A 20,286-nucleotide genomic window follows, 5' to 3' on the forward strand; every position below is an offset into this window, starting at 1 on the left:
CCGGGAAATCAAAATTAATAATGTACTGTACAAAAGCATCTCTACAAAACATGTTTCATTGAGACAAAAAAGACACTTAACTTGATAACATCATGAGAATGTGAAACTCGATCTCCTTATATCGAAAAAAAAACTGAAACAAATCGGGTGACGGTCGATTGCAATTTCATAAAACAATATAGACATAATAAATCTCCTTTTATTGGAAAAAAGATTAAGACATAAATAATGGAAAAAAAGAAATAAATATTAAATAATAAAAAGAAATTTCCTTTGGATCGTGGGTCCTAGGTTTTGATAGAAAACCAAACCTAAAGCCACACAGACGGCCAGACCTAATCGTGAGAGCCTAACTGTGAGAGAGAGATTAAAGAAGCTTTAACAAGGTGCTTTTTGATCAATCCACAAGAGAATCCCTAAAGCTTCTTCTGCGTTCCGACTATATGACAACTCTTGAAGATTCTTTTTACACGGATCTGGACGACTTTTCTGATAACGAAACCGAACTAGAAGATGGAAGAGACAAGGAAGAAGATATTGATATGGACATGGCAGAGTTAGAAGAAACCCTTAACTATGATGATCTGGAGAGCGTTTCTAAGCTACATAAAACTCAAAGATACGCTGATACAATGAAGAAAGTGGAACAGGCGGCTCTTGGAAAGGATTTAGAGATATTCGAAGATGATCTTGAATACAACAAGCTAATTGTGGATTGCAATAAGCTCTTGGTTGATATAGAGAATGAGATTGTCATCATCCACAACTTTATCCGCGACAAGTACAAAGTTAAGTTCCAAGAGCTTGAGACGCTGGTACATGACCCAATCGATTATGCCCGTGTTGTGAAAAGAATTGGGAATGAGACAGATTTAACAACCCTTGTTGATCTGGAAGACCTTGATCTTCGACCAGCGACTATTATTGCTCTTTCACTTGCTTCTTTAACCACAAAAGGGAACCCACTGCCAGATGATGTCCTACGTAAGACGTTAGACGCTTGTGATCGGGTTCTTGATCTTGACTCCGCAAGAAAGAAGGCTCTTGACTTTGTCGAAAGCAAAATGAGATACATCGCACCAAATCTCTCCGCCATTGTCGGGAGTGCTGTTGCAGCCAAACTCATGGGAACTGCTGGAGGTTTATCAGCACTTGCAAAAATGCCTGCCTGTAATGTTCTACTTCTTGGCCACAAGAGGAAGAACCTAGTCGGATTCTCTACCGCAACGTCACAGTCTCGTGTGGGTTATTTAGAGCAGACAGAAATTTTCCAAAGCACGCCTCCTGGACTTCGAAGTCGCGCTAGCAGGCTCTTGGCTTCAAAATCGACTTTGGCGGCTAGAGTTGACGCTACTAGAGGAGGAGATCCATCTGGAACAAAAGGGAAAGCTTTGAGGGAAGTAATCTGCAAGACTATTGGTAAGTGGCAAGAACCTTCTCCTGCAAGGAAACCTAAGCCACTTCTTGTTCCTTATTCTGAGCCTAAAAAGAGAAGGGGTGGTATCCGTCTAAGAAAAAGGAAAGAAAGGTATCAAGTGACAGACATGAGGAAGTTGACCAACAGGGTGGCCTTTGGTACACCCGAAGAGAGCTTTCTTGGTGATGGATATGGAATGCTTGGTCAGGCTGGGAGCAATAGGCTGCGTGTTTCAAGGAAGCTGAAACTTAATGCTAAAAAGCGACCGAACACAGGTGGTGCTACTACCTCTGGTTTGAGGACATCAAGTTTGGCTTTCAGTCTTGTGCAAGGACTAGAGTGGTGCAATCCTCAAGCAATCGGATTAGGCAGTGGGATTCAAAGCAGTTACTTTTCAGAGTCAGGAAAACTCAAGAAGATTTAAACTTCCCGCACAGAAAGAGACAACTTGAATAGGACATCTCAAACGAACCTCTATTTCTTACAAATTGTTCAGACTATATTTCTAATTTATTTCAAGCATGTATTTTTTTTTCTTTTTTTTTGTTTGAATCTAATATTAAATTATATTCAAAAAGAAAATAAAAATATGTAAACTGTTTATTGAGCATTTTTAAAAAGCCCAAAATCTAGTAAAATCTTGCTGCAAACCAAAGCTTGAATACTAGGTCCTCCTCCATCCGCAATGGTGCTCAATTTGTTGCGAACGTTCTGGTCTTTGAGCTTCACCAGCCTCTCCATTGTTGAAGGATATTCGTCATGGTGTCTATCATTTCTCTCCCTCCAAAACGAGTGTATGTGTTCTGAAAAGTGTAACCCAGCAAAAATCTCGTTGTTTTATCTAGAGTATTTCCAGCAATCAGAGACATGATCTCTTCCCAATGTATGGTGAACTTGTCAGAGAGAAGCCTGTGCACCAGCGCCTTCCATACCTGCTGTGAAAAAGGGCATAGAAAGAATAAATTCTCTCGTCTCCATCAGATATTTGCAAAACACACAGCTTGTGTTAACTTGAGCGTTCTAGTTTTTGATTCTTTCTCCTGTTGAAAGTCAGTTTTTGACCACCAGCCATGTGACAAGGGCATACTTAAGAGTTGCATGAGGGAACCATATCGATCTATAGCCCGCCATTGTTGGCTGGGGCGGCACATCCGTTAAAAGATATTTCAAGAATGTTTCATTAATTAGTTTTTACTAATCATGTTTCATTTTTATGTTTTTTGGCGTCTAGCGACCAGAAAATGCTAAAAACAGTGTTGTTTTGTGATCTCTTTAGTTATCATCCTTAATAGCTAGAACCAGTTTTGAAAATGGAACCGAGATGGATTCTCGATCCAAGGATCATTGCCTACTTTCACTTGCACTGAGTCCAAGCTAGAACCGAGTTTTTTTTTTTTTTTTTTTTTTTTTTTTTTTTTTTTATACTCATGAGTCTTGGATGATAGGTTGTAAACATAAAGAGGAGAGTTTAAAGAAGAATCACTCGTGATGTTTAAGAAGTTTAACGTAATTGTGTAGAAATAGGAGGAGAATTTACATCCACTGAGTTCAACCAATTTTGTGAAATAGATTGGATTCATTAGAACATACTATAACTTATACATTGCATCATCTTCTGAAATATTGCAGGAATCTTAGCCTCTCATCTTAACTTCGCCTTGGATATTTTGGCATCTCTGAAATTTATAAATGTGGTTATCTTTAAAGGAACAATATGTGATGGTTGATCCATTTTAAATTTACAATAGTTATCTCTCTTTTCTTCTTAAATATAAACAAGACATTTGTTTGCCAAAAAATAAAACCCCAAAATTTTAAACTTATTGATAAATCATGGAGGTTTCGCACCATTGCCCATAATCTCCCGTCAATCGAGGTCAGTAGTTGATAATACCATGCTTAAGGTGTAAATTAACTCTCCCAAAGCCACTAGAACGGCACCCACTTGGTGACAATTATTATTTTGAAATATTTTTTTTTGTTGATTGGAAATGCAAAAGTATTTCGTATAATATTACAGAAAAATCTAGTTGTATATAATGTTTCTGATATATTTCGTATATATATATATATATTTTGTGCAAAATATATAAACTCACACCAAAAAAATGTTATATTTTAAAAGCAGTTTCCCATGCTTCCCATGTGAATGCAAAAGTTGTAAATAATAATAAAATTTTGGGAAAGTCTACCCAGTCCTAGTGATGTCGCAATTTTCTATTGAATATTAGTTGTTTTATACCAAAGCTTAAAGTTTTATTAGAATTTATTCTAAGATATAATAGAGTAATTGAGATTACAAAATATAAAAATTAAGGAGGAAGGATATTTGAGGGTTTAGAGGATTTAGGTTTGCAGCAACACGTTAGTCCTTTACAGTAGCCTCCAGGAAACCCCATGCCAGTGCAAAGTGTGTTGCAGTCTGGTTCAACTCCAGGTGAACATATACCCGGACACTTTGGATCATATATTTCTGATCTTGAGTCTAATCCTGTAAATATTATATCCATAACACAAAAATCAACCATAATATATCATCAATATGCTGCAAAACATATTTTAATTACTATTATAAACATACTAAAATTTATATTAAAGGAAAAACAACCATGCACAAAAATGTAATTATTTTGTGTGTGTGGGGGAAGAGAAATAATATTACCTAAAATTGATATTCTACTTGTAAATAATTTTAGATTATATCTTGAAAATAAGAAGCACTAATATTATTTTGGATAGTTAACTCACCTTTGATGAAAAATAATACAATGATAAAAACTGCAGTGAAATTGTATGGAGATCTCCGAATATCCATTTAAAAGAAATAATAATCTTGGTGAAATGAGAGTGAATGCTATTTATCAGTTTTTTTGTAGTAATAGTTCTAGAGATTTAAAGCTCTTGATATAGAGTATAGTCAAGTTCAAATCTAAGTCAAGCATGTTTAGGTGGAAAATTAATTAGTATATAATTTGTTTTGGCAACGTAAGAAATAGTAAGATAACTTTGCCTTTTTGTACAATAAATTTTCCTGCCTTATAATAAATACAATGTTATAAGAAAGAGTCTTTATTAAACCTTTAGTCAAGTTCAAATCTAAGTCATTCATGTTTAGGTGAAAAAAAATAATTAGTAGTATATAATTTGTTTTGGCAATGTAAGAATAGTAAGATAACTTTGACCTTTTGTACAATAAATTTTTCTACCTTAATATAATAAACAAAATAATAAGACATAGTCTTTATTAACCCTTAAAAAAAAAGAGTCTTTATACAATGAAATTTTTTCTCATTATTTTAAAGTGATTCTAATAGAGTAATAGCAATAATTAAATAACTATAATTTCTTTTCTATTTGCAAAATGGATGGATGACATTTTCACAATTATGGTGATTCATCTAATGGTTATGTTTATATATAAGTAGTATAAGTTATGCATGTGTTTTTAAAGGAATCTCTGATGATACTTTAGTTTTAATAACATCACTATGTGTTTTTCTATTAAACACTTTACTCTATTTCCAATTATGTTGGTGAAGTAATATTAATATCTCTATAAAATGCACCACTTATTTACAAAACTAAAGTATGATTCCAAAACAACCTCGACAATAGGGGATTGGTGTCGATTAATTAATTAAACCCACCTTTGGTGTTGGTCAACACCAAGTGAACAAAACAACCTCGACAACAGGGAATCCGTACCCTCAATCTCACTCTTAGATCACAACCTTTGAACCATACCGCCTTACTTTCATACATACCATTCTCAAGCTATCGATACTAGGGAATCCATACCATGTAGTAGGCCTGCGACTTTGGTTTTTTCGGGTACTTCGGTTCGGATATTTCGGTTTTTGGTTTTTTTTTTTAAATTGAAAACTGTTCCGAATCGAACCGATTAAGATTTCGGTTTGGTTTGGCTCGGAGACGGTTATTTCGGTTTTTGCCATTCGGTTATTTTGGTTCAATAGTTTGGGCCAAACATGTGTTTTCAAAGTTGGGCTTGATGAAAATGGCCCATCAAAAAAATTGAGTTTTGTTTCGAGAGAAGGAGAAACCCTTCCCACGAGTGGAGACAACGACGGCTAGATCTTGCGGTGTAGAAGTCGTAAAAGAAGAAGATCTTGCGGTGTAGAAGTCGAAGAAGAAGGAAGATCTTGCGGTGTAGAAGTCGAAGGGTGGAGATGAAGAAGAAGAAGATGAATCAAGAAAAGAATGGTAAACAAAAAAAAAGAGGATGATAACGATGATGATAATATATCGAATAAGAAATAGAAGAAGGAGAAATTAAAAGAGGAAAATGATGAATTGAAGAAGGAGAAGAGGATGATGATGGATCGAAGATGATAAAAATGGTGAACTGAAGAAAAAAGCAGAAGAGTCGAACTGTCGAAGAATAATAGAAGAAGAGGCGTCGACAGCTCAATAGAAAAATTAGATTAGGGTTTCTTTCGGTTAACCGTTTGGTTCAAGCAAACCAAACCGAAAATCTCGGTTAACCGAGTTTAAATTAAATATTTCCGATCGGTTTATTTAAATAACAGAAACCGAACCGGTTTGCCCAAATCTCGGTTCGGTTCAGTTCGGATAAATTGGTTCGGTTCAAATTCGCAGGCCCTACCATATAGGGTATGACTGGTTCAAACGCTGCAGTTGCGTTGCGAGAGATTATGGAAACGAGCGTTATTAAGCGTTTTGAACGACTGGTCTAGCGGTTTAAAATTGGTGCGTTTGCGGGAGGTTTACGACTTGTTGACCAGCGGGTGCAATAGCGGTTAGAACATAATAAATATGATATATAATTACAGAAATGTTTTAAAATATCAAAAACTTTTTTAAACTTGATTAGTAATTAAAAATCATAAAAAAAAACTACAATAATTATTTAGAAAAACAAATAAATTTCATAGTGAAATGTTTATTACTTTATGTGATTTGTGTGATTGGCCCCTAACCGCTAGCAACCGTTTGCAAATGCAAATGCAGCGTTTGCGGGAGCTAGCGGGAGAACTAGTCAACACCTTAGGGCTTGACTGGTTCAAACGCAGCATTTGCGGTTGCGGTTGCGGGAGATTGCGGAAGCGGACGATTGCAGTTTCAAGTGTTATTAAGCGTTTTGAATGACTGGTTTCGCATTTTAAAATGGGTGCGTTTGCGAGAGTTTAACGACTGGTTGACCAACAGTTGTATTAGCGGTTAAAACATAATAAATGTAATATATAATTATATAAATGTTTTAAAACACCAAAAACTTTATTAAATTAGATTTATAATTAAAACTTTAAAAATACTAAAATAATTATTCAAAACAAAAAATTATATTGAAACACTTACTACTTTATGCATTTGACTTTTCACCCAAAATTTAATCAAGTAATGTGATAAATGACAAAACTTATGCTTTAGATTATAGATCTTCTCCGCTAAATCTCACACACTCAATAAATTTCTCACATTGAATTACAAGGCTAAGGTAAATTAATTATGAAAGAGTAAAGAAGAGTCATTGGTAATTTGTTTTAATATTTTCACAAATAATCTTATTTTCTTAAACTTCTGATGAAATGTTATATTTTTTTAGTTTTTTTGGAACGTATGTGCGATATGCCAATAGTTTTACATCATATTTTTTGGTTTTTTGTTAATTGGAATCTTATATTCTTGTAATTGTTTATATTCTAATCTCCTCTATCGTATTTGTATTTCAATTTCTCTCATTTTTTATGGGAACAAGGGTTAGGTTGAAGATATATAAAAAAAAATTTAGTATTTTTTGATTTTTTTTTGTTTAAGAAAAAAAAATTCCAACCGCAAACGCCCGCAACCGCAAACGCTTGCGGGAAGCAGCTTTTGGAATTCAGTGGTTGGAAGCGATTGGAAGCGGTTTGTGTGATTGACACCAATCGCTAGCAACTGTTACCTCCCGCAAACGTAGCGGGAGAACCAGTCAACACCTTAGTAAAGTAAGTTTAGCGTTTATATAGATTTATACTCAAAAGTTTGAATAATTATATTTGAGCTCAAAAATTTATATTTATAAAAAATATTTTAAATTAAAATCTCCCGCATGCGCGCGGATACAAATTCTATTAAAAATGTCAAACAAAATGAAGTTTTATTTTTGTATATTTATTTTGTTGTGAAAACTATTTCAGATGTCACTTTTGTGGTTTTCAAAATAAAGTCTTTGTCTTGTATACTTATTTTGATGAAAAATATTTCAATGTCACTTCTGTGTTTTTTTTGGTGGTAGCAATTTCTAATTTTAAAAGCTGTCTAATGTTCGTTATTTTAATAATAGTATTAAGAAGAAGAAGAAGAAAACAAAATAATAATTAGAAACATATAGTACATGCTAAGTAAAAAAAAAAAAAGTAATTTCAACAATTAATAGTTTTACACTTAAAATCTTATCAATGTGTATATTTATGCACCAAACAGGACAAATGATACCATGTATATCGGGGGTATGTACGGACTCAACACCATGCAATGTAGCTTGCATATCAAAAGGATACAAAGGAGGGGTTTGTGTACGCATGGAATTTAGCTCAACGACTGGTGCTTGCTGCTGCAATCCTAATTTTAAATCTCAAGATTCTTTCAAATCTGATAATGTCCTCATTACTAATTAGCTTATCAGTTGATCTATGTGCTTTTTATTATATGAATAAAAACCTATATTCAAATATGTTTGATCTGGAAATCAAAATATCTTTTACATCAATAAAGCATGTGCATGATATTCATGTTAAGTACATATATAAATTTATTTACTTCTCATTCTTTCAATCAGGAGTGGGCATTTAAACCGAACTTAAACAAACCAAACTGAACCAACAATATTCAAACTGACCCAATCCTACATTCTAACCATTCAGTTATGTTTTTTATCAACCCAAACGGTTCGGTCCAGTAACCTAATGTGTTTAGTAAATTATTTAATTAATAATATAATAAAACTGTATATATGTGATTTTATCTAGTGCCATTTTCATTTGGTTTCTATTTTATTTTATTTGAAATTTTCTAATAAAATTAACTAAATATAATTATAGATTTAATTTTATTTAACATTAGGTATTAAAATTAACTAATTCTTGCTTTTTAATTTATTTGATTAATCAGGAAAATTAAATAAACCAGGATAACTTGGGATAAACCGGGTCAACCCAAGAAAATTGGAACAAACCAAGTCAACCCTAGAATCTAAAGGAGAATGACTTTTTATGATCGACCAGATGATCGACCCAGTCGATCGATTATCTTCTCGCAGGTGTGATCAATCGATCGAGTGGTCGATTTTGGCAGAGTTCAAGATACATGTTCAGCTCGTCACTGGTAATGGTCGATTGGAACGTCATGAAGCTGGCTTTATCAATCGATTGACTGTGGAGTCGATTGCTTCCTTATATATGCTCTTTCTCTGTTTGATCACCTCTGACTGAAGACATGTAATACTAGTAATTATATTGTAAGAGGTCGTCGAAATGAATCTAAGTATATTAGTGGCTGTTATGATTAAGAATAATGATTGCCGAAATAGATATTTGCCAATAACTTATAGACTAATAACTTTATATATTTTGGAGGACGCCACCCGCGGTGAAATGGCATGAAATATTTTAATGGAGAAACACTTATTTGAGAAGTACCAGTATAGTGTTGGGTCAGTGGTAAATCTTTTAGGTAGAGAAACTGACTTGGATTCTCGTTGGAAGGGGCCATAATATATGGCATGAACCCCACTTTGGTGGATGGGAGGGTTCAGAGGGTACTGAACCACCGACCATACAGAAAAACAACGTAATATTGGGCCAGTGGTAGATCTCCCTGGTGGAGGTATGATAACGAAAACACACTTTTATTAGAAACGATAGCAAGAACCAATGTTCGTAATAAAAAAGGATTCTGTTCCCAACTTACAAGAGTCTAGAATCTAGAAACAACTCCGGTAAGCTGAGCAAAACACCGTTACAAAGATATCGGAAAAGAGAGAGAGATTACAAAAGATCTTATTCTTAGATAATCGTAATGAGGAAGATGAAGCGTCACTCTTCCTTCTTAAGCTGGGCGACTCACGTGTGACAGCTCACTATCTGCTACGTCGATGATCCGTTAGCCACAAAAAAGATTCTCCACCGAGCCTTCAACATGTGTCCTCTACTTTATTCGTTTATTCCTTAGGTAGATAATACGAGAATAGGAATCCCTGTAACAGAGCTCCCTTGTTTGGAGAACCTTTTCCTGAAGGTTCAAAGGAGGGAAAGCGACGCTGCAGGTCAAAAAAGTACTCCCAAATGGCTTCTTCTTCCCCTTCATTCACCCACTTAACCAAGACCATCATCGCAGCTCGAAGGGGGTTGTCTGCGTGGACGAGTGAAAAGTGGTATTGTACCAGTACTCCGCCAATGGAAGCCACTTACTCCACTCAAACGGTCGATCACTACACATGCATTGGAGATATGTTTCGAGGCACCGGTTCACCACCTCAGTCTGGCCATCACTCTGTGGATTATAGGCACTGGAAAAGTTCAACTCCACCCCTTGTAATGTGAATAATTCTCTCCAAAATGTACTCAAAAATATCTTGTCTCTGTCGCTGAAGATAGACTTAGGACACACGTGAAGTTTGAAGATGTTGTCCATAAATGCCTGAGCTACCGTCAATGTTGAATACGGGTGTGACAGGGACACAAAATGAGCTGCCTTACTCAACCTATCAACGACCACCATGATTACGTCTTTCCCCGCAGAGTCTGGCAACCCGTCTATGAAATCCATGGATAGATCAGTCCACAGAGTTTCAGGAATTGGTAACGGTTGTAGCTCACCAGGACTCGCCACCGTTTCATACTTGCAGCGTTGACAAACAACACAAGCCCGAATATAAGCTTGAATGTCCTTCAACATCCCTTTCCAATCAAACAAACCCTTAACACGTTGGAGAGTTGCATCTCTACCCGAGTGACCACTACTGCCAGCACAATGCAACCACTGAAGAATAGAAGTCCGCAGCTCCTGCTTTTCAGGGACCACAATCTTGCTTTTTTGACGCAAAATCCCCTGAACCCAAGGGTAATGTTTCTTCACAAACAGATTCTGTTTAAGAGCCTCGATGACGTTCTTCACCTCCACATCATGCTCATACTGATTCTGAACTTCCTTCAATAAATCACACTCAACTACCGTCATCGCCATGTGGAGAACCTCTGCTCCTTCCACTCTTGACAAGGCATTGGCAACCAAATTGTCCTTCCCCGCCTTATACTGAATTTCATAATCGAATTCCAGAAGCTTTGGTAACCACTGCTGTTGTATTGGTGTGTTCAGGCGTTGCTCCAATAGGTATTTAAGACTCCGCTGATCTGTCTTGATTACGTAGTGGTTAGGAAGAAGATAATGACGCCATTTTTGAACTGAAAACACCACTGCCAACAACTCCTTTTCATAAATGGAAAGAAGTAACTGCTTCCCTTTCAAGTGACGACTGATGTAAGCTAGTGGATGCCCTTCCTGCATCAGCACTGGACCAATTCCCTGAGAGCTAGCATCCGTTTCTACCAAAAATGGTTTATCAAACCGTGGTAGTGCCAACACTGGGGCTTCAAATAAGGCTCGCTTCAATGTCTCAAAAGCTTGTTGAGCTTCGTCTGTCCATAAGAATGCATCCTTCTTGGTCAACAGTGTCAATGGACGTGCTATAGTCCCAAAATCATGAACAAACTATCTATAGTAGCCGCTAAGCCCAGAAACCCTTTCAACTGCTTCAAATTCCCTGGAACAGGCCACTCTGCAACTGCCGCTACTTTACTCGGATCCGTAGACACACCACGACCTTCAATATAATGACCAAGATACTCCACCCTGTCCGTAGCAAAACTACACTTGCTTCTTTTCGCTTACAACTGGTTCTCCTCCATCAACTGAAAAACAGTCCTCAAATGCACGACATGCTCTTCCTTTGTAGCATTGTATATCAGTATATCATCAAAAAAGATGAGCACGAATCTCTTCAAATACTTCCTGAAGACCGTATTCATCAAGTTTTGGAAAGTTGCAGGGGCATTGGTTAAGCCGAAGGGCATTACCAAATACTCATAATGCCCACTGTGGGTCTTGAAAGCAGTTTTATGCACGTCCATAGGGTTCATTCGTACTTGGTGATACCCTGCTCTCAAGTCAATATTCGAATAAACGCTCGACCCTCCTAGCTCATCCAGCAAATCTTCAATCAGAGGAATGGGAAATATGTCCTTCACCGTTAAGTCATTAAAGCCCCTATAGTCGATGCAAAGTCTCCATGTACCATCCTTCTTCTTAACCAAAACTACCAGTGATGCATATGGACTGGAGCTTCTGTTGATTGTGCCTGCTACCAACATCTCACCCACCATTTTGTCAATCTCGTTTTTCTGGTGAACAGCATAGCGGTACAGCCTGATATTAACAGGATTTTCTCCTTCCTTTAATGGGATCTTGTGATCGTGGTTCACTCTGAAGGGTGGTAGTGTTGTAGGTTCTTTGAAAACACCCTCATACTCCCGCAATACTTCCACAATCTCCGTTCCTTTCACAACACCTTGTTCCTCCGCTTGTACACTGCACAACCGCATTTCCTCCACATTACCAACCTCTGTTACGTAAATCATAGAAATCTACGCCTCCTGATCTCTGAGTTTCTTTAATTTGCTGGCTTTGACCTCCCGAACAGAACCAGGTTTAATTCCATGTAACATCACCCTCTGCTTCCCATATTTAAAACGCCCAAGGTCCGAAGCCATTGAACTCCCAACACCATGTCACAACCTCCCAGTGGAATCAACATAAAGTCAGCAGTGAATGTTGTATTCTGAAGTGTCCACTGAAAGTTGTAAACTGCTCCACTTACTACCAACTTCCTCCCATCTGCCACCGATACATGAGTCAATTGAGAAGAATCAACTACACAACCCAATCTCTCAGCAGACCGTGGGTCCATGAAGTTATGAGTCGAGCCTGAATCGATGAGCATAAAAATGATCCTCTTCCCGTACAGTCCTTTAACCCACATCGTGTCATATTCCTCCACTCCTGACACCGCACTCACTGACACGAGAGGTGTGATTTCCCCCGTTCCATTACTCTCTTCTTCTTCATCACTTTCTTCATCCTCACCCTCCACTTCAATGAGAAACAATTGCTTCCTCTTATGCTTTAAATAGTGGTCGGGAGTGTACTTTTCATCACAAAAGTAACACAACCCTTTAGCGCGCCTGTCACTCATCTCAGCATTAGATAAAAATTTCTTAGATCCCAACCCATCAACTTTATCTTCCGTTTTCTTCTCATAGTAACCCTCAGATGACGTCTCTTTCTTCACTCCAAGTATCCTTTTTCCATTATTGTTCCCAACAGGTGCTTTAGTCGGTGTCCAACTCTGCTGTGTAGGCTTCAGTGGATGTGCTTTCTAATAGAGTCGACCCAACATCAAGCAACAGTGCACCGTTTGTGATTGAAACATACGAACATGCATTTGAGTATCCACTCTCAAGCCTGCAAGGTATGCACTAACCAAATAATCTTCAGACATATTAACCCTCGTTCTAAGCAGCTCAAATTTCTGATGGTAATCAACAATACCATCAGTCTCATGCAACCTCTTAAGCTCAGCAATAGGATCATCCAACACATCATCAAATCTCTCCTTAAGTTTCATCTTATAATTATCCCAATCACGCAACAAATGACAATAGAGATTAGACTGTACCAACGCATGATGCCAATGAGCCGCGTGGCTGTCAAAATGCACAGCTGCCATCTTGATCTTCCTCGAGTGTGGTGTTCGATCTAATTCAAAGAACTCCTCCACCTTGAACAACCACTCCTTCACCCCACTACCATCAAAACAAGGAAAATCTATCTTACTGATCCTGGTCATGGTGTCGTAGTTCTCCGCTGACTATGTTCGTACCCTTTCCTCTTGAACTCTCGAGTCCGAACACACCACTTAAGAGGTTCAAGCCCTCGGAGGACTCAGATCTCATTCATTGGTGGCTGGAATTGGCTCCTTGGAGCTCGATAAGAGTCGAATCGCCGAAATCATCTCCTTGATACTATTATCAATCATCTCGTTCTGCTCCACCAGTTTCCCTTTGAGTGTGTCGGTGCGCGAGATCATTTTGCTGATCTGGGTTCCGATCGCCTCCTCCGCCTCATGCACCACCACACTAGCTTCACGAGCTACGGTTTCCTTCAACGCCGTTTGAGAAGGAGTTTCTGCCAGGGTTTTTGAGGTCGTTTAGCTCTGATACCTTTGATAACGAAAACACACTTTTATTAGAAAGGATAGTAAGAACCAATGTTCGTAATAAACAAATGATTCTGTTCCCAACTTACAAGAGTCTAGAATCTAGAAACAACTCCGGTAAGCTGAGCAAAACACTGTTACAAAGATATCGGAAAAGAGAGAGAGATTACAAAAGATCTTATTATTAGATAATCGTAATGAGAAAGATGAAGCGCCACTCTTCCTTCTTAAGCTGGACGACTCACGTATGACCGCTCACTATCTGCTACGTCGATGATCCGTTAGCCACATAAAAGATTCTCCACCGAGCCTTCAACATGTGTCCTCTACTTTATTCGTTTATTCCTTAGGTAAATAATACAAGAATAGGAATCCCTGTAACAAGGTATTGAGTTCAATTCCCGTTAAGAGGATACCATAATATATGGTCCGGAACTTGCCTCGGTTGATGTAGGGCCCGGAAAATATTGAACCACAAATTATATAGAAAAAAAAACAAAATATATATATATATATATATATAGAGTTTTAAAACAATACTTTTTTAGGGGTTGTTATTTAAGGAAGGTTTCTAATGGATTTCAAAGTATTAGTAGATTTCAGAATCCAATGGTTTTGCAAATGCACTGAACGTGGATTTAGATGTTATTAGTGGATTTGGATGTCATTACTGATGGTTTTGAAAGTCATTACTAGTGGACTTTTTTATTTTTGAAGGTAAATAAAAAATATAACTTATACATAAATTATGTTGTGAATTAAAATTAAATTAAATTAACTAAATTATTAAAACTTTACATTAGATTACACTGGTATTGCAACTGTTAAAATATAAAATATAATATTTGTAGGATAAAATCTATAACAAATTTCTATCAAATACGGTGGTCAACTATCTGTTGCAAAATTAAATATTTTAATTAAGCTCAAGATATTTAAAGATTTGATATGAAGATGATGACCGACGAAATCACCGGGAGAAGTATTCATGAGAAGTCTGAGAGATGAAATACTTCAAAAATTGTTAGGATTATGTTTGTTCGTGTTTTGGATGTAAAATGCATTAAAATCTAAAGTGAAACAAAATCCATTTTTTTAACAATATCCATTAGAAATAGAATAACAGCAGAATTTATTATACAAGTGCTTTAAAATCATCCAACAAATGTTTAATCCAATAACAACATATTTTTATTGTATTTTTTAAAATACGTAATTGAATAACGCTGGATTTTGAAATACCCCCAACCCTATTAAAATACAAGGTTGGATAACACCCCCTTAAAAAAGTTGAAAGATTGTTAATAATGAATGCATTTATTTAAATTTTGAATAAATGAAGATTTAAGTAGAATATATAGCACACAAAATTCACTCTTTTCAAAGCTTTATGAATATATATAGATGTTACATTCATTTATTAATATAAAAATCTATGAAATTTAATTCTTTAAATAAAAGATAGTTATGTCCCCAAAAAAAAAGACAGAGAAAATCATGTTTTTAGAAAGCATCTTTTTCTGAGTCCTTTTTTTAAGAAAGTAACTAAATTTCATAAATTAAAGAAAATGTTTAAAAGAGTTATATTGATATATATATATATATTAGTTATGTCAAATGTGAAAGAAATGTTGAAAGTTTTATTTAAAAAGACTACAATTTATATATATATATATATATATATATATATATATATATATATCAAACTGTCATATATATTTATAATATAAGAACATTCTCAAACACTAGCGTCCCACTTCCCATTGTTTGTATATAATGGTGACAAACAAATTTTCATCTTGTTTGCTATTTTCTTTAATGGTGTTTCCTCTCATTCTTCTGCCAATGATTTCAGGTTACTTAGTTATTTATAATTAAATCATTTTAAAATCATCATTCAACATATCACTGTGATTTTCTAAGTTGAAATTTCTGAAGACATTTTGGATGTTAATTTTACATTTTAGGTCAAAACTATCTAGATACCAAAAAGCAATGTGTTTTGTGTTTGTAGTTATAAATTATCTCCTTCCTAAAAAAAAAAGGTAGGTTTATTTTTTTTTTTTAAAACAGTTATGGTTAAAAAAATTATAGTTTAACTATGCAGTTAACCTACAATTTTGATATAGTTACGGTTAATTGACGGTTAATATTTATGGTTTTTAATATTTTTATTTGATTACGGTTTGGATACGGTCCGATTACGGTATAAAATACGATTATGGTCTAATTTTGGTCATGCTTAGCTCTAGACAGTTGTAATTTATTGTATATAAAATCGTAAAACCAAGAAAAACAAAATTCTCTCGTGGATCTATCATTTTTTGTAATATTTTTTTGTGAAATTTTTTTTGGATGTGTGTTTACTCTGTTTATAGAATTTTGACAATATGTTTCTGTATTAAACTAAACAGGACAAATGATACCTTGTCTACCGGGGGAATGTACAAACACAAAGACGTGCGATGCAGCTTGCAAATCGAAAGGATACAAAGGAGGGGCTTGTGTACGTATGGACGTTGGCTCAAAGACTGCTGCTTGTTGCTGCAAAGTTAGATTTTAGTCTCAAGATTCTTCCCATAGCAATGTCTTCATTACTAATTAATCCCTAATTTTATATGTGTAATTTTTATTATATAAATAAAAATATTATTCATATATCTTTTATATGTTTCGGATGGGTTCTATATAGAGTTATTTAGTATGCAACTCAAATTTCCCATTGATATATTCAAATAACATATTCTACTAACCACTCAACTAACAGTTAGAAAAATTTGTTGATAGAATTAACTTTGAATTGACCGATGTATCCCCTACACGTAGGTTAATACAATAATACATATGTGTACTTTATATATATTAGAAAAATAAGAAAATATGAATTTTAATAGAAACTACCACATTGCATACAAATTTTTTTAGAAATACCACATTTAAAATTTCTTTTCAAAAGTACCACAAATCAACTTTTCTAATATATTAGAAAGACAACACTGTCTCTAGAGAAAGATGAGATTTACATGGGACCCAGAATAACAATAATTATGGATATATTATAAATATAAATTAAAAACAGAAAAAAAAATTGGATGATGAAGATATATATATATATATTTTTTTTCAACCAAACTATAATAATTAAAATAGAACTCCACAATTGGTTGCCCAAACAGGAGGATACGAGTTTACAAAGGTAGATTCTGAAGGTAGAGATCGTGAAAATCAAGCTAGACAGTCGGCTCTGACATTGGCGTCTCGTGGAATCCTGGTGAGGCTGAAGGAGGTATAGAAACTACGAAGCAGGGAGAAATCCTCCAACATATTGGAAAAAGCCGGCCAGTCTTCCGGCGTGTGCACCATCGCCAATAGCTCTACACTATCCGTCTCAAAAGCCTGACAATTGACTCCAGCCCCCAGTAAAGACTCTATAGCCCAGATCAGCGCTTGTAATTCTGCATGTAGAGGGGATATACTCCGACGGTGACTCCGTGCTCCCAACATGATCGTTTTAAGCTCTCCATTGCAGCACCACCAGCCCAAACCCTGGTAGGGATCTGTACCTTTCCAAGAACCATCAAATTGGCATCGGGGAGAGGAACCCCTGTCCTCCGAACAAGACGGAGGATCCAGATAATTCACTGAGTAAGACTTGGCCTCCTCCCACAATAATTTATCTGTAGCCGCTTGATTCAAAATCTCAAGAGGCTCTACCCCAATACCCTGGAAAACCTTTTTATTCCTATCTTTCCAAATTGACCAAATAATCCAAGGTAGTTGAATGCCTATATCCGAGACCCCGGATTGCGAAGACGCCCGCCAAAAAATAAAATCTAAATTTGCATAAATCGAGGTGTATGGAAAACCCCCCGGGACCATCCGGATAGGGGACAACTCCCAAATACGTCGAGACCTAGGGCACTCAAAGAGCGTGTGGTTTATAGTTTCCACTGCAATACCGCATCTCTTACACACGGTGTCACAACGAACACCCTGATGTGCGAGACGCTCTAACACAGGAAGAGTACCCGAACCAATCTGCCAAAAAAAGTGTTGGATCTTGGAGGGGACATCAAATTTCCACGATTGGGCCCACAAAGCCGTACACGTCGGCCCATACTCTACATCCATAATCAATTCCCGGGCTAACCGGTAACCTGATTTGACGGAATATTTCCCAGATTTAGTATAATGCCATATTAATCTATCCGGTTGATGAGTTCTGCTAATCGGCATACTCCGAATTATTTGTATATCCCCCGGATCAAAAAACTCCTCCAAAGTGGGTAGATGCCAATCCTTAGTCTCCGGGTTAATTAAATGAGTAACCATTAAACTCGGAAGCCACAACCTCCCTCGACCATTCACCGGTCTAGGGCAAATATCCGGTATCCATGGATCATGCCAAACCGAAATGGAATTACCAGAGCCTACTGTCCATCGCGCCCCCTGCTCCACTAATCCCTTAATGGAGTAAATACTTCTCCAAGCAAAAGACGGATTATATGGTTTTTTTGCCATAAGAGGATGTTTGTTCCTGAAATATCGACTTTTCATCACCTTAGCCATTAAAGACGATGGGTAGTGAATTAGACGCCAAAACTGTTTGGCCAACATAGCCTCGTTAAATTGTTCCAGAGCTCGGAAGCCAAGTCCCCCTTCAGCTTTATCTTTACATAATTTGTCCCACGCAACCCAATGCATACCACGAGCTTTGTCATTGGATTTCCACCAAAAAGTGGAAATTGCACATTTCAATTTAGAAGTTAGTGAAGATATTTATTTGAAGAACCTGGTGGACCAAAAGACAAATAAAATTAAATAATGTAAATTTTGTCTATCAAAATATTATATTTCGTCCACCGAACATTATACATATGAATAAGAAAATATACAATTTTAACACACAAAAATTCAAAAAAATAATGATTAATTTTAATATAATTATTAACAACAAATTATTTACTTCGGAAAACCCATATGAGTTGTCTTATATGTAAAGAGTATAAATGTTGTCCACCGAATATTTTCTATGTTGTCCTTCAGAAATTTCAATGTTGTCCATTTTTATATCCGTGGACAAGATTTATTTTCTTCTAAAATTTTCTATATATATAAAAGTGTGTAAACTTGTTCACCGCTAAGAAACTGGTCCATTGGTCCATGGATTTCAACGGAGAAACATGTCCATTAATTAAGTGGGAGAAAATGTGAATCAAGAAAACAAAATTAGAAATGCGAATTTAAACATGTTTACCCAATAAAAACTAACAATCCTTAGTCAAAACAAGCTATACTGCTAAGAACCTTTTGTTTGGGAAATAGATCTATCAATCAAAACAAAATTTGTACTTTTGAAACTCAAAAAGACACATCGTCAAGTCTGAGAATGATGTTTCTAATCACAAAATTGATCTACAAATCTGCAGAAATTGAACTCTTAGCTAAAATCTAGTAGATTTAAGTCTCAAAGAAAATGAATAGAGTTTTAATAAAGGTGAAGAAAACAAAGAGAAAGAGAGATAAAGAAAAAAAATTGAGTGTCGTGGGAGGAGAGATGAGAGAGAAGGATAATGATAAAAAAAAAATTTGTTTTTGTTTAGTTTTGGTTGAGGGTGTTATGGTCATTTGAATTAATGCTTATGGTATTATAAAAAAGAGTTTTGGAATGTGGTATTTGAGAAGCTACAGTGATACAAATGTGGTAGAACTCTTAAAATTCTCATTCTAATATTAAAATAATATTTTTTTTTTGTAAGTCTTTTTATCCCATGATTGACTAAAATTTATTAATCAATAGTTTTACTCCAAGAGATCTAGGATTTGAGTTCCAAATAATGCAATTATACAGATTAATGGAAGCTATTTTACGTGAAACCTTGAGTGATGTGCCGTTCGAAACCTTCGCCATGATTCCACACAGAATGAAGAATCGTCCATCGTGGATCATTCAATATGTCAAACATGAACATAGAGAATGAACCATTTTATGTCGTGAATTTAATATGATTCAAAGAAATTGTTCATGGTATAATCGTCTATGTAATATTTCTCATAATTTGTAATAAATAATAAATCTGGATGTAAACAAAAAAAAAGTAAAAATTAAACATTATTTTTTGTTAGCTTTGAACTATGTATATCACCAAGTGAGCTTTACATCCTTCCGAAGTCAAGTTTCTTTTAATTCTTTAGAAAAAAAACACTATGAGGGTATTCAACTTGTTTTTTCTAGGATTTGGTTAGATTTTAATATTTTAGGATTTTGAGAGATTTGAGTAAGATTTTAGGAGATTTTGATGATTTGTTAGAGATTTTAATTTAAGGAAAATGAAAATGAAATGAGAATCTGTGAGATTTTGTAAGTGATTTTAGAATATTTCAAAACACACCATTTGTCTACTTCTTTTTATATAAAATATGAATATTATTTACCAAAAAGAACAGTTTTTTTTTATAAGAGCTTGGCGTAGCAGTGGTAATGAAAAAAGGGAAGTACAAGATGCCGAGATTTACTCGTGAACCATTGTTAAAGAAGATTGTTAAACGCATGATGCTCTCTCCGAGCCAGAATAGT

At 35.6% G+C, this 20,286-nt stretch overlaps 1 protein-coding gene, 1 long non-coding RNA gene and 1 pseudogene across 3 annotated transcripts; 2 read left to right on the plus strand and 1 right to left on the minus strand.

Moving 5' to 3' along the window:
* Nucleotides 1-382: 382 nt before the first annotated feature.
* LOC104723215 (U4/U6 small nuclear ribonucleoprotein Prp31 homolog pseudogene) lies at nt 383-2,027 on the plus strand (annotated as a pseudogene). Its single transcript, XR_015573722.1, has one exon. The product of XR_015573722.1 is annotated as a U4/U6 small nuclear ribonucleoprotein Prp31 homolog pseudogene (transcript).
* Nucleotides 2,028-3,651: 1,624 nt separating this feature from the next.
* LOC147948728 (putative defensin-like protein 80) lies at nt 3,652-4,329 on the minus strand. Its single transcript, XM_087477231.1, has 2 exons — nt 4,166-4,329; nt 3,652-3,908 (listed from the first exon to the last, which is right to left on the minus strand). Exons 1-2 carry the CDS (start codon nt 4,230-4,232, stop codon nt 3,730-3,732), a joined length of 246 nt encoding a protein of 81 aa, XP_087333357.1. The 5' UTR covers nt 4,233-4,329; the 3' UTR covers nt 3,652-3,729.
* Nucleotides 4,330-15,331: 11,002 nt separating this feature from the next.
* On the plus strand, nt 15,332-16,369 carry LOC147948729 (uncharacterized). Its single transcript, XR_015573723.1, has 2 exons — nt 15,332-15,564; nt 16,124-16,369. It is a non-coding gene; the product is annotated as an uncharacterized LOC147948729 (long non-coding RNA).
* The last annotated feature ends 3,917 nt before the right edge of the window (nt 16,370-20,286 follow it).

This window comes from Camelina sativa, chromosome 2 (genome assembly GCF_030686135.1).
Source record: "Camelina sativa cultivar CO46 ecotype springtype chromosome 2, ASM3068613v1".
NCBI lineage: Eukaryota > Viridiplantae > Streptophyta > Magnoliopsida > Brassicales > Brassicaceae > Camelina > Camelina sativa.